Source organism: Saimiri boliviensis, chromosome 1 (assembly GCF_048565385.1).
Source record: "Saimiri boliviensis isolate mSaiBol1 chromosome 1, mSaiBol1.pri, whole genome shotgun sequence".
Lineage (NCBI taxonomy): Eukaryota > Metazoa > Chordata > Mammalia > Primates > Cebidae > Saimiri > Saimiri boliviensis.
Genome location: NC_133449.1, coordinates 113,461,520 through 113,476,383, shown reverse-complemented (window position 1 = coordinate 113,476,383; position 14,864 = coordinate 113,461,520). Strand labels below are relative to the sequence as shown.

The 14,864-nt window shown below is 44.0% G+C and overlaps 2 protein-coding genes across 2 annotated transcripts in view; both read left to right on the top strand.

Moving 5' to 3' along the window:
- Positions 1-14,864, top strand: part of LOC141581415 (uncharacterized) — a 578,148-nt gene that overhangs the window by 139,788 nt on the left and 423,496 nt on the right. Inside the window, exon 5 of the mRNA XM_074386828.1 lies at positions 2,114-2,188. Coding sequence (XP_074242929.1) covers positions 2,114-2,188 — 75 coding nt within the window. The remainder of the gene's footprint in view (positions 1-2,113; positions 2,189-14,864) is intronic.
- The window catches only part of LOC141581723 (uncharacterized), a 28,311-nt gene continuing 23,564 nt past the window's right edge, over positions 10,118-14,864 (top strand). The window contains exon 1 of the mRNA XM_074387988.1: positions 10,118-11,104. Within this exon, the coding sequence (XP_074244089.1) occupies positions 10,118-11,104 (987 nt within the window). The remainder of the gene's footprint in view (positions 11,105-14,864) is intronic.

Here is a 14,864-nt window from a genome sequence, read left to right as displayed (position 1 = left end):
AACAAATTAGGGAATGTCTGTGATTACATTTCAACATCGCACGCTGAAATGTAATCCCCAGGGTTTGAGGTGGGGAAGTCTTTGGATCACGGGGGCAGATCCCTCATGAATGCATTAGTTCCATCCCCTTGGTGATTAGTGAGGTCCTGCTTTGAGTTCATGGAGGATCTTTTCGGGGTTTTGTTGTTGTTACTGTTGTTGTTCTGAGACGGGGTCTCACTCTGATGCTCAGGCTGGAGTACAGTGGCGTGATTATGGTTGACCACAGCCTTGACCTCCTGGGCTCAAGTGATCCTCCCACTTTCCCCTCCAGAGTAGCTGGGGGTGCAGGCATGCACCACCACATCTGGCTAATTTTTAAATGTTTCATAGACACAGGGTCTCACTCTGTTGGCCCAAGGTGGTCTCAAACTCCAGGCTCAAGTGATCTGCCCATCTTAGCATCCCAAAGTGCTGGGATTGCAAGTGTGAGTCACTGCACCTGGCCTGATCTGCTGATTTAAAAGCCTGCAGCACCTCCCACTCTCTCTTGCTCCTTCTCTCACCATGTGAATGATGACTTCACCTTCCACCAAGATCATTAGATTCTTGAGGCCCTTGCCAGAAGCACATGCTAGCACCACACCTCCTGTACAGCCTGTAGAACCGTGAGCCCATAAAGCCTCTTTCCTTTATAAATTATCGCGTCTCAAGTATTCCTTCATAAAAATGCCAATATCTGGGACAGATGAGAAATTTCGCTAATAAAAACGTTTACCTATTGTATTTCTGAACCACTATGCAGCAGTGTTTTCTTTTCTATTTACACATAGCTTACTTTCATTATCAGGATCTAATAGCTGACAGCTCTAAGAACCAGTTTCTGGCCAGGAGTCAATCGTGAGATGCGCTAGAATATCTGGCAGCATCCCAAATGACTTCTCGGTCATCTAGTCATACACTACTGATAAAATAAATGGGTCTTTACTCAACTGAAAGGTAGCCTACCTTAAACTTAAATGTCAAAATGAGTATGCCAACCTAACTGAACAGGGTATCCTCAGCACACACAATCATTTTGTTCTACCAATGTCCAAAGAATAAAAGCTCCAAAGAGGGACTTGGGCCACACTTTCTTCCCTACAATACCTCCTCCTTTGAAGTTGAATTGGTCTCATTGACACACATTTCTAACCACTGAAGTGACAGGGGCAGGGGATTGGTTTTCTTCTACTTCCGTACATTCTATGTGTGAGAAGCCCATGGCTCTTGGAAGAAACTGAGAAATTTAAGAATCCTAACCAGAAATTACTAGCTCAAGTCAGACAAAGTCCTCGCAAACTATGAAAATGTAGGTGAACGACCCCTTTTTCTTGTGCTGCATTAGTTCTGATGTTATTCTAGAACCCACAGTTCTTGTATTCTTGTCGTTAAAATTAACTGAAAAACACGGGGTATGGCTTTTTGAAAATAGAGTAAGATAACAGAACATTATGAAACATAAGCAACAGTACAGAAAACTCCTACAGTTCTAATTCTCATCCTAAAACAGGCAGGATATGGAAACTTTACACTAGTTTCACACACTAAGGCTAATATGGAAAACAGCACAGGGCATGTTACGTTTCTATTACATTGCAATGAAAAAGTTGTAGCTTCCGCTTGGATGTGACTGTGGTTAGAGCACTGTGAAAAAGGAGGCCAGAATCACAGATCCAATCTAGAACAATGGATTCTTTTGATTTGCTGCAGTGAAATCCAAGCTGTGGCCTAAATCCTATCAGTCATTATTAAAACATACTCTTTAGAGCAAGGGAAAAATGTCAAAGACGTATGAAGAAAAAGGCATAAATCCGTGACTACTACACTAAATCATGTGGCCAATTAATTGTGTTGGTGAAAATGTCACCAAATGTGTAAACACAAAGTCTGTATGTTTCCAAAAACAGTGACAACTAAAGGAAATTATATCACATGTGAAAATAAGACAAGTAAATCTATGAAAAGTTGAACATTTTTAACTAATATCTGAGTTTCTCTAAATACTCTCTGTTATATACAAGACAGAAAATGTTTAGGTTTTCTTTGAAAGCAGAAATAATATTGTCTTACCACTCATTTGATACTTTCTCAGGAAGAGTGTGCTTGCCCTTGGACGGTCAGAAGCAAGACCTTTAGAGGAAGAAGAGGAAACACTGTCATAAGTGAGGTGAGTACAAAAGATTCTTTTTAAAGCGACATAGCCATTTTAATCACTTTTACAGTCTTGAGAAAAGCTTTTAGTAATAAATGTCAAGAAAATAAAGGCACCAATCTCCCAATTCTACTGGAGAATACAAAAATCACAGAATCTCTCCATGCATGTGGAGTAAAACCGGGCTGGGACTGGAACTTCTTTTTCAAACTTGCACCTAAATAAACGGATGCAACTTTCAGATGAATCACATATATGCCCTCCTCCCTCTACTTATCAAATATAACCACCTTCCTCTAGACTGCAATTACCAGCACATTTCAGGGAAAGTCTCAAGCAGGAAGAGATGCTGTGGTCAATTACTGTGGTCAGACACCAGCTCAATATTTCAAATGTCTTAAAACAAAGAGCTGTCTTGGGCAAAAAGAATTTTTTTAAACAGACAAAGTCTTACTCAGTTGCCCAGGCTGGAGTGGTGCAATGGTGAGATGGAGCCAGCATAACTCACTGAAGGCTCAAACTCCCGGGCTCCAGAGATTCTCTTGCAGCTGGGACTGTGGGTGTAAGCCACCATACCTGGCTATTTTTTAACCATTTTTTTGTGGAGACAGGGTCAAATGAGACATAGCTGTAAATGTGTTATCAATCCTCAAAAATGAAATGAAGAGTCTATTTTGGGCTGTCATCAAACACTACCCATCTTCTACCTGGTGTGTGAAAGCACTCAGAGGCTTACTTTACGCCACCAAACAAGGACTTTCAAAAGTCCTTTCATGCTTTGTGTATAAAGGCAGAATTCATTCATATACTATCTTTGTTCATTCTTTCACCATTTTTTTTAATATTCTGAGAGAACGATATCTTTCAGCTACAAAGTCACATTCATCAGGAAGCTTAATTATTCTAACGTTTAAATAAATTAAGAGACCAACCAAAGTAAACAGAAGAGCTATAAGACACTTCCTCTACAGCAATGAAATCTGTAGCATGCGTTTTCTATTTGGAAAACTTAGCTTTCATCCAGCCTGGGGCTGAGAAAGGGGCCACAACTGGGCATTGGGTTAGGGAGGAAGAAAGAAACCACCAGACGCAGCAGGGAAAAAGCATGAAGGGTGGGGGCAGGCACGAGGCAGGGCCAGTCCTCCTGCCTGGTGCATGGGCCTGGGAAAGCTGGCTAGGGCCAGGACCGAGGAGCCCGAGGCCATGGATACCTCGGGTGGGTTGAGGGGAGGAATGAGAACTGGTATGAGTGTCAGCCAGAGGCGTGCCTGAGGGCAAACAGCATCATTCATTGCCTTACCTTTGGGCATCTCCTGGTCGCTGATGTGCTGCAGGTCATGGCCGTCGCCGGCTCCCAAATCCCGCAGGGCAGGCTCCACAGCAGTATGGTCTGGCGCTTTCACCACCTCCCTCTCATTGATGTTATGGCTGCAGATCGGTTCTGCCCAGTGCACCCTGTGCTGGCTCTGCTTGGGTCTGGCATTGGGGAGCACCGTGATCTCTCTGCTCGGCCTCTGCTCCTCTCTGCCTTGGTCTGCACTTGTGCTCGACACTGCCTCGTCGAGGTCATAGCTGCCGGACACCGCCCCACACAGCCAGCACGGGCACCAAATGGGTCTGGCACCGGTGTTGGACTTGTTCCTTCTGTGTTGGCCTGGACCCTTGCTTGCCACCGCCCCATTGATGTCAGAGCTGAAGGACAGATCCTCAGGCCACCTACGCAGACCTCGCCTGCGTCTGCCTCTGGGGCACAAACAACAACTCAGCGTGTTCCCCATGGGGCACCTTGGGTGCGCTCCAGCAACTTGGACCTTCCCTTGCCTCCCGGTCCACACAGTTCAGCACTTCACCTCTTTGAAACACAGGCACGCTGGCAGGGCCAGCCCCTGGCTAGGGGGCCGCACCCCACTGACAGCTCACTACCCGCCTCAGCTGCCTCCCCTGAGATGACTGGTCTGAAGGGAACCTGCTTGATTTAAAATGGGTGTAGATACAACAAGCCTGAGAGCGGAGATTTCGGAGAAGACAGCGCAGAGGGAGTTCCTCCTTCCAGTGTTTTCTACCAACTGAAGGAGGTTGCCCTACCAACCTGGTGCCCAGGAACCAATCAGGCACAGTCTCCTCCACGAGGCGCCCTACCCACATTGTGATGTGGGAGCCCAGGCACGTGGCTCACCAGGCCCCACCCTGTTGGCAGCCCCGCCCCTACCTTTCATTCATTGCTGGCTGCTGGGAGCTTTCAGGTTGCTCCACTGTGATGACGTTCCTAGAGATCATCACCTTACGATGAATTATATTAAAATGACTGTAACCCTAGTGAATGTTTACTGAGTGAATAAATTCCGTATTGTTTCCACAGCATGAACCAAGACCTTGGGCTGCCATGGGGTCCTCGGGCTGAATTGAACTCTGGCAGGGGCAGTCCCCTCACTCTCGATTGATCAGAAGGCTGCATGTGCTCTACATATTAGAAGTAACCCTGTGAACTGGGAAGTCCAGACTCCAAATGATTAGTAACATTTGCTTTGAGTTTTTAAAAAAGCTTTATTCGTCTAACAGTTGGGTTATTAAAAGGTATCCCCGTAAAATAAGGCACTTTGGCTTTACTTTCTATAAACAGTTTCATCGAACACTGACTGTCACATCAGAAATCAATGTGTTCTGACTTGTCTGTGTTATCTCCAGAATCAGTTTTTTTTTTTTATCTTCAATTAGTCTCAGTGTGGTATGTAAGAGAATCAAATGTTTCTATTATCTCAAAAGCATGTTCCCTATTTGATTATTTTTTCATAGAACCCAGGTCTCGCCCTGTTGCCTGAGCTGGTCTCAAACTCCTGGCCTCAAGCAATCTTCCTGCCTCAGCCTCCCAAAGTGTTGGGATTATGGGCGTGAGCCAGCACACCAGGTCTGAAAATCTGTTTCCTAAGGAGTAATGTAGAATACATAACATTCTTAAATATACCACAGCCTTCTGCAACTAAGCCAAATTCTTTAAAAGTTCTATAATATTTAAGATTCAGTATACTGTATTTCAACCTCCCATAGAAACAATGTATTAAATCTTAGAATGCATGTGCCATAACCTCACTTTTATGACAATTAGCGAAATATTTCATGAGCTTGGTAGAATAACTTGAAATGAAGTGGTAAATGAAAAAAATTAAAATACATATCCTGCATTTTATTCAATGATGTATGTCAAAGATAGTAACCTAGACTAAAATATCGAATTCAATTAGAAGATGTCTCAAGCCACAAGATTTAACAATAAACAACATTGGGTCTAGGTAACAATCCCCAGCTGGTTCTGGGAAGCTCTAGCCCTGTGTGGTACTATGCTATAAAGATAGCGTCTCTTTTCACATTCAGGGTTGGCTTATCCCTGAAGGTAGGATGGAGTCAGTGTCACTGCACCTTCATGACCCATCGTATTTACCACACTTTACATTTCTTTCCTAAGATAAATACACATCTTTTTTGGAGAAGACAGAGCACTACGTGATATGAAATACTAACCAAATAAGCACACAAAGAAAAACACAGATCAATAATAAAAACATTCAACTGCTGAAACACAGAAACATTAAGACATCTCAGTTTTCTTTTCCCAATGCTTGCAACACCCCCATCCATCACCGTATGAAAACATGGGAAACAGCACATAGTATGACATGGGAAAGTTACATCTCGACACCATGGAAAACAGTTTTAGAGCTCAACCTTAATTTTCTACAGTTTCTAGCCTAGTAGCCAGTAGGTGTTTTTCCCGATCCTCTCCCTCCTTCCAGTCTCTACCCTCCAGTAAGGACTAGAGTGTGTTTTTCTTCTATATGTCTTCATATCATTTAGCTCCCACTTATAATTGAGAACATGTGGTGTTTGGTTTTCTGTTTCGGTGTTAGTTTGCTAAGGATAAAGACCTTGAGCTCCATCTAGGTTTTTGCAAAGGACATAGTATTATTCTTTTTCCTAACTGCATACTATTCCATAATATATACATACCAAATATTCTTTATTCAGTCTACCATTGAGAGGCATTTAGATTGATTTCACTTTTCCCATTGTGAATAGTGCTGTAATGAATATACACGTGCATGTGTCTTTACCACAGAATGATTTCTATTCCGTGGGGTATATACCCAGCAATGCGATTCCTAAGTTGAATGGTAGTTCTGCTTTTAGGTCTTTGAGAAATTGTCACACAGTTTTCATCAATGGTTGAACTAATTTATCCTCCCACCAACAGGACATAGGTATTCCTTTTTCTCTAAAATATTGCAGCATCTGTTATTTTTTGACTTTTTAGTAATAGGCATTCTAACTGGTGTGAGATAGCATCTCATTGTGATTTTGATTTGCATTTCTCTAATGATCACTGACATTGGGCTTTTTCTCCTATGCTTGTTCGCCACAAGTATGTCTTCTCTTGAAAAATTGTTCATGACCTCTTTTCACTTTATAATGTTTGTTTTTTCTTATAAATTTGTTTAAGTTTCTTAGAGATGCTGAACATTAGACTTTTGTCAGCTGTGGTTTGCAAAAGATTTTCTCTCATTCTGTAGGCTGTCTGTTTATTCTGTTAATAGTTTCTTTTGCTGTACCGAGGCTTTTAGTTTAATTAGATCCCATTTGTCAATTTTTGCTTTTGGTATCTGCATCATAAAATCGTTGTCTCTGTCTATGTTGAGAATGGTATCGCCTACATTGTATTCCAGGATTTTTACAGTTTTGAGTTTTACATTTAAGTCTTTATTCCCTCTTGAGTTAATTTTTGTAAATGCTGTAAGGAAGGGGTCCACTTTCAATCTTCTGCATATGGCTAGCCACTTATCCCAGCACTCTCTATTCAATAGAAAATCATTTCTCCATTGCTTGTTTCATCAGTTTTGTCAAAGATCAGATGTTTGTAGGTATGCAGCCTGACTTCTGGGCTCTGAATTCTTTTCTATTGGCCTATGTGTCTGTTTTTGTACCAGTACCATGCTGTTTTGGTTACCGTAGTATAATCTGAAGTCGGGTAACGTGATGCCCCACTTTTGTTCTTTTTGATTATAATTGCCCTAACTTTTCAGTCTCCTTTTGAAATTGAGATGTTACAAACCATTCAAAATATCAAGGAATTCAGGAGCTTGTTTTTCAAACAATTAATAAAATAGACCACTAGCTAGCCTAATAAAGAAAAGAGAGAGGATCCAAATAAATACAATTAAAAACAATAAAAGGGATATCGCCACTAACCCCAAAGAAATACAAACAACATCAGAGTATATTATGAACACCTGTATGCACATAAAATCGAGAAAAATTTGATAAATTCCTAGGACATATGCACCCTACCAAGACACAATGAAAAACAGATTGAATCCCAAAAAAGACCAATAATGAGCTCTGCAATCAAGGCAGTAGCAGTTTATCAACCAAAATAAATCCCAGGGCTAAATGGGTTCACATCTGAATTTTACCAGATGTATAAAAAAGAGTTGATACCATTTCTGCTGGAACTGTTCAAACAGTGAGAAGAAACTCTTCCCTAACTCCCTCTACAAGGCCAGCATGATCCTGATACCGAAACCTGGCAAAGATACAATGAAGAAAGAAGATCTCGGGCCATTATCTTAATGAACATAGATGACAAAATCTCAACAAAGGCCAGACGGGTTGGCTCACAGCTGTCATCCCAGCACTTTGGTAGGCCAACGCAGGTGGATCACGAGGTCAGAAGATCAAGACCATCCTGGCCAACATGGTGAAACCCCATCTCTACTAAAACACCAGAAAATTAGCTGGGTGTGGTGGCGCACACCTGTAGTCCCAGCTACTTGGGAGGCTGAGGCAGGAGAATTACTTGACCCTGGGAGGCGGAGGTTGCAGTGAGCAGAGATTGTGCCACTGCACTCCAGTCAAACGACAAGACTGAGACTCTGTCTCAAAAACAGAAAAGAAAAACCTCGACGATATACTGAGAAACCAAATCCAGCAACACATCAAAAAGTTAATCTACCATGAACAAGGAAGCTTTATTCCTGTAAGGCTGGTTCAGCATATGCAAATCAATAAATGTGATTCTTCACATAAAGAGAACTAAAACCAAAATCCACATGGTCATGTCAAAGGATGCAGAAAGGCTTTCCATAAAATTCAGCATCTATCATGTTAAAAATCCTCAAAACACTAGGGATTGAAGAAACATCTCACAAAATAGTAAGAGCCATCTATAACAAACACACAGCCACCATCATAGTGAATGGGCAAAAGCTGGAACCATTCCCCAGAGAACCAGAACAAGACTAGGATGTCGACTGTCATCCTGTTCAACACAGTACCAGAAGTCCTGGCCAGAGCAAGCAGGCAAGAGAAAGAAAGAAAAGCCATCCAACCAGGAGAGAGGAAGTGAAATATCTCTTTTCACAAACAATGTAACAACATGATTCCATACCTAGAAATCCCTTCAGTCCCTGCCCAAAGGCTCCTAGAACAGATACATAACTTCAGGTGATTATCAAGTCTCAGGATACAAAAGCATTGTACAAAAAGTGGCATTTTTTTCTCTCCAAGGTTATGGAGAAAAAGGAACATGTATATCCTGCAGGTGGGAGTGTAAATTAGTTCAACTACTGTCAAAAACTAGGTGGCAATTCTTAAATGGTATTCCTCAGTGGCATTTCTATACACCAACAATGTCCAAGCTGAGAGCCAAATCCATTCTGCACCCCCACTCGTAACGGCCACAAGAAGAACGAAATACCTAGGAATACAACTAACCATGGAGGTGAAAGATCTCTACAGTGAGAATCAAAAAACACTGCCGTAAGAAATCGGAGATGATGGCTGGGCACCGTAGCTCTTGTCTGTAATCCCAGCACTCTGGGAGGCCGGGGCAGGCAGATCACCTGAGGTCAGGAGTTCGAGACCAGCCTGGCCAACCTGGAGAAACGCCATGTCTACTAAAAATACAAAGTTAGCCAGGTGTGGTGGTGCATACCTGTAATCCCAGCCACGCGAGAGGCTGAGGCAGGAGAATCACTTGAACCTGGGAGGTGAACGTTGCAGTGAGTTGAGATCATGCCATTGCACTCCATGCAGCCTGGGGAAAAAGAGTGAAACTCCATCAGAAAGAAAGAAAAAGAAAAGAAAGAAGGAAAGAAGAAAGAAAGGAAAGAAGGAAAGAAGAAATAAAGAAAGAAGGAAAGAAAGAGAAAAAAGAAAGGAAAGAAGGAAGAAAGAGAGAGGGAGGAAGGAAGGAAAGTTGAATGAAGGAAGGAAGGAAGGAAAGAAAGAATGAAAGAGAAAGAGACCAGAGATGATACAAACCAATGGAAAAACATTCTATGCTCCTGAATGGGAAGAAATAATGTCAAAATGGCCTCACTGTCCAAAGTAATTTACAGATTCAATACTATTATATCAAACTACCAAGTCATTTGTCACAGAATGAGAAAAGAAAGTATTTTAAAACTTATGTAAATCCGAAAAACAGTCCGAATAGACAAAGATATCTTAAACAAAAAGAATACAGCTAGAGGCAACACACTACCCAACTTTTCAAACTATGCTGGCTAGCCATATGCAGAAGATTCAAACTGGACCACTTCCTTTTATCATAGAAAAAATCAATTTAAGATGAATTAAGGACCTACATTACAAAATCTAAAACTATGAAAATCCTAAACAAAAACCCTCCAGGACATACCATTCTGGACATAAACCATAGCAAATTTTTCCAGACTAAGTCTCCAAAAGCTATTGCAACGAAAACATAGACGCATGGGACCTAAGGAAGCGAAAGAGATTATGCTCAGCAAGAGAAACTGTCAACAGAGTAAGCAGACAACCTGCAGAATGGGAGAAAAATTTTACAAACGATGCACCTGACAAAAGTGTCATCCAGAATCTATAAAGAAATTAACACAATTTTAATCAGAAAACAAACAACTCCATTAAAAAATGGACAAAAGACAAGAACGGACACTTGTCAAAAGACATTCATGGGGTCCGCGGCGGCCGGGCAGGCAGGAGCCGACAGGGCGAGGCGAAGGTCGCGGCGGGGGTCGGGGGGCGGGAATCGAGCACGGGGAGGGAGAGGTAGGCTGGGTGGGTGGGCGCGAGGTCCGGGCCGGGCGGGGCGATGCAGGAGGCGCCGCTCTCCATCCCCATCAAGCCCAACAACTTCCCCGCCGAACGGTGGCGTCTGGTGAACAGCCCGTGGTAACGGTCCACCCGCTGGGACGGCCGCGGCGAGGGGCTGCTCATCCACCAGCCGCTCTTCGAGGTGGAGCTGCTCAGCCCGCCCGGGCCGGGAGGCGGCGGCGGGGCCGCGGGGCCGGGGCCGAGCCCGGGCTCTTCAAAACCAGCAACTTCACCAGCTTCGTCCGCCAGCTCAACGTCTCCGGCTTCCACAAGGTGGTGCAGGGTGGGCCGAGGCCGGGTCGGGGTCGGGGCCGGGGGGGAGGCGGGACGGCGGGACCGGCCCCTCCACCACTTCCGCAACCGGCACTTCCGCCGCGGCCAGCCGCAGCTGCTCGTGCATCGCGAGCGCCGGACAGGCTCCAAGGAGGCCAAGCTGGCGGCCGGCCTGGAGGTGCCCTGCCGCCCGCCCAGCGGCTTCCAGTGGCTTCCAGCGGCTGCGCATCACCTTGGCCTCCGCCTCCGCCCCCTCGGCCGCCGCCCCGACCCCGCTGCAGCACCAGGAGCCGCCACCTGCGCAGCAGATTCCCGGCCCGAGCCGCACGGACCAGGGGCTGTAGGACAGTTTCACCGGTCACTTCGGCGAGGTGGTTTTCCCCCTTACTCCTACGTAACTTCATCCCACGACCGCAGTACTTTTCCCATGAAAAGTTTAGATCGGACCCCAGTTGCTCGCAGAATATGGCAGAACTCCCTTGGAACGCACCCCGGGCAAGTGGAGACATCGCCCACGTTTTCAGAGAAACGGTAAGGTTACAGAGCCATTTACTTGGCCTGTTCTCTGTGGAGAGGATATTTCCTGTTACAGCCCAAGTGTGAGATCGACTTTATGTTCCCCGCCTCCAGATCCTGTTTTGCTGCCTCAGTGGTGCGTGCCTGTTGTCCCGTCTGCTTGGGATGCTGAGGTGGGAAGACTGCTTGAGCCTGGGAAGCGGAGGCTGCAGTGAGCAGTGACCTCGCCAGTCACCAGGCGTGGTGACTCATGCCTGTAATCCCAGCACTTTGACAGGCTGAGGCAGGTGGATCACTTGAGGTCAGGAGTTCAGGGCCAGCCTGGCCAACATGGTGAAACCCCATCTCTACTAAAAATTTAGAAAAATAAAAAATTTGAAAAATAAATTTTTAATAATAAAAACTATAGAAGCGAAAGTGAATTTCTAAATGAGATACTAGTTCATAAAACGTATAATTTAAAATTTAATAATATTTAAAATGTAGAGTTCCTGTAAAGGTAAGAAAAAATAGTTGAGACAATAGGAAATTATAATTGATTATTAGTATTTTAACTTATAATTTTCAGTGACTATAAGGTTTTGGTAAGTATAGTCAAATAACAACCTCCCGATTTTTTATTGCGAGAAGGAAAGAAGAAAAAAGGGAAAGAAATTAAACCTCAACTTAGTTTTCGAATTGTTCTTTTTTTTTTTTTTTTTTTTTTTTTTAAAGACGGAGTCTCACTCTGTCGCCCAGGCTGGAGTGCAGTGGCGTGACCTTGGCTCACTGCAACCTCGGCCTCCCGGGTTCAAGCAATTCTCCTGCCCCAGCCTCCTGAGTAGCTGGGATTACAGGCACGCGCCACCATGCCCTGCTCATTTTTTGTATTTTTAGTAGAAACGGAGTTTCATCATGTTGATCAGGCTGGTCGCAATCTCCCAACCTCGTGATCCACCCCTGTTCGGTCTTCCAAAGTGCTGGGATTACAAGTGTGAGGCACTGTGCGTAGCCCAGATTATTCTTTAATATAAGTTAATAGCAAAGGCTGATAAGAAAAGAAGTTCATAAATGACAGGTTCGATTTTAGTTAAGGAAAAAACAAAGGAGACATGATTATCACCTGTACCTTTCATGAATCTAAAGTGATTGAGCGTGAATTCGGCAGTGTAAGTGGTCCTCAACTCTGAATTAACTGTGGGAGGTTTGCTTGTGTTACTCAGAAAGCTTGTTTTTTATTTGCCAGCCAGGTGCGGTGACTCACACCTGTAATCCTAGCACTTTGTGAGGCTGAGGCAGGTGGATCACTTGAGGTCAGGAGTTCAGGACCAACCCGGCCAACATGGTTAAAGCTTATCTATACTAAAAATACAAAAATTATAAAAAGAAAAGCAAGCATCATGCATCATTTCTTACATGCTAATTGTGTAAAAGTGCTATACGTTCCTTTATGGAACATGGCTTTTATATAGTTGATTTTTGTGGGTTCTTTTTGCCTTTTGATTAAAAAAATGAATTGCTTTACCTCAGAGCTTGTACTTTTAAGTTTTTAACCATATAGTTTATGGTATCTACATTCGTCTTTAAAATAGTTTTCATAGAGTTCTTTGACGTCTAATGAAGACTGATTGCTTTTAGGTCTGCTGTATAGCTGTGGTATTAGGGTTTTTTCCATTGTACTCCCAGGATAATCCCACTGTTTCTTTCCTTAATTTTAATTTTTTTTGAGACAGAGTCTTGCTCTGTCACCCAGTCTGAAGTGCAGTGGCACCATCTTGGCTCACTGCGACCTCCGCTTCCCGCGTTGAAGCACTTCTCTGCCTAGCCTTCCAAGTAGTTGGGATTACAGGCGCCTGCCACCACACCCAGCTAATTTTTGTATTTTTAGGAGAGATGGGGTTTCACCATGTTGGCCAGTCTGGTCTTGAACTCCTGAACTTGTGAACCACCCACTTGGCCTCCCAAAGTGCTGGGATTACAGGCCTGAGCCACCATGCCTGGCCCTCGAATAACTTTCAATGATTCTGTTTCTCCCTGGGCACATACTTTAGGCAGAGGGACTTCCCATTTTCCCTCCTTCTCTTTTCGTTTCTGTTTAATCATACTGGAAAGTGCTTTAGCTTGAGGTTGCCCCGCTCTGTCCAGCAGATAGGCAGATACTGCTCCCTGTGGAGTCTTTTCATCATTCTTCTGTTTGGTGTTTCTCTTTTCATGCATCTTGATAGTCTTTTTCATTTGTATTTTCTCAGCACGGCACTGTTTATGGTAAAGCTTAGCTTTCAGACCAATCATTTTCTTTGCCTTCTTTGAACGTTGATGAGCCTCAGGACTTTCCTTCTTTCTGTTTTTCTCATTGTCATCCAAATGGTATCCATAGCGTTCCGAGTTTAATTCAGTATATTCATTCTGTGGCATGGTGACAGCTGCAGAGCTGCCAGAGGAAGCCCCTGGGGTTTGAAAACACTCAATGTTCAGGTCTCAGAGACCCACGAGCCCACAGTGTGCAGGCCACGACAAGAAAGCTATTTTTTATTTATTTTTCTTATTTTTTTGCTATTTTTAATTTTTAAAAATATTTATTTATTTGAGGTGGAGTCTCACTCTGTGCTCCCTCCCGAGTTCAAGAGATTCTGCTGCCTCAGCCTCTTCAGTAGCTGGGATTACAGGCGACGGCCATCATACCTGGCTAAGATTTTTTTATATTTTTAGTAGAGATGGGATTTCTCCATGTTGGCTAGGCTGGTGTTGAACTCCTGACCGCAAGTGATTCGGCCACCTTGGCCTCCCAAAGTGCTGGGATTACAAGGGTGAGCCACCTCACTTGATTCTTCTGTATTTTTAATAAGCTCCCAGGTGAGGTGAGTGCTGGTTAGTGGAGCACATTTTGAGTGTCATGGATCTGGTTCATGCCCTCGTTGGCAGTGGTGGCTCATGTCTGTAATCCCAGCACTTTGGGAGTCTGAGGTGGGTGGATCACCTGAGGTCAGGAGTTTGAGACCAGCCTGGCCAACATGGTGAAACCCGTGTCTACTAAAAATACAAAAAATAAAAATAAAGATAAAAAATAACTGGAGGGTGGTGGCATGTGCTTGTAATCTCAGCTACTTGGGAGGCTGAGGCAGGAGAATCTATTGAACCCGGCAGATGGAGGTTGCAGTGAGCTGAGATCCTGCCACTGCACTCCAGCCTGGGCAACGGAACAAGAGCTAAACTTCATCTCTAAATAAATAAATAAATGAATAAATAAATAAATAAATAAATAAAGTCTGGTTCATGTCCTACCAGCCATTTATAGATGTTATACTGAGTCCTGATACAGGAAACTCATGTTCCAAACTCCAGATTTCCCACAAAATATATAGGAAATATGAGGCCCAAAGAGGGAAATGTTGCTGAAGATCACACAGCAAAATGGAGTTTGAGACTAGAAACAAAAGTGCAGATGAAGCCTGTATTCCCGTGTCACTTTCAACATCAAATATAAATATCTAAGAGGACCCCTTGATCTGGGCCCAGCCCTGAGCCGCTTCTGTGGCCTGTCAGGGAATGCCAGGAGCCTTGGCACTCCCCGAAGGTTGTTTGCCAAGCAGCAACCAGGCGGTGGGGAGGAAGAAGCCAGTTTCATTTCCTTGCTCCAGGACCTGGAAAGGTCTGACCCTGGAAAACACCCCACCCAGGGTATCGGTGACTTCAGGAGCCCCAGAGATCCATCTCTCAGACACCCTGCAGAAGGGCCCTGCAAGACAGGACCTGTTTAGGCCCCTTCCTTCCACCCCAACGCTTGTGGGGCCCATTA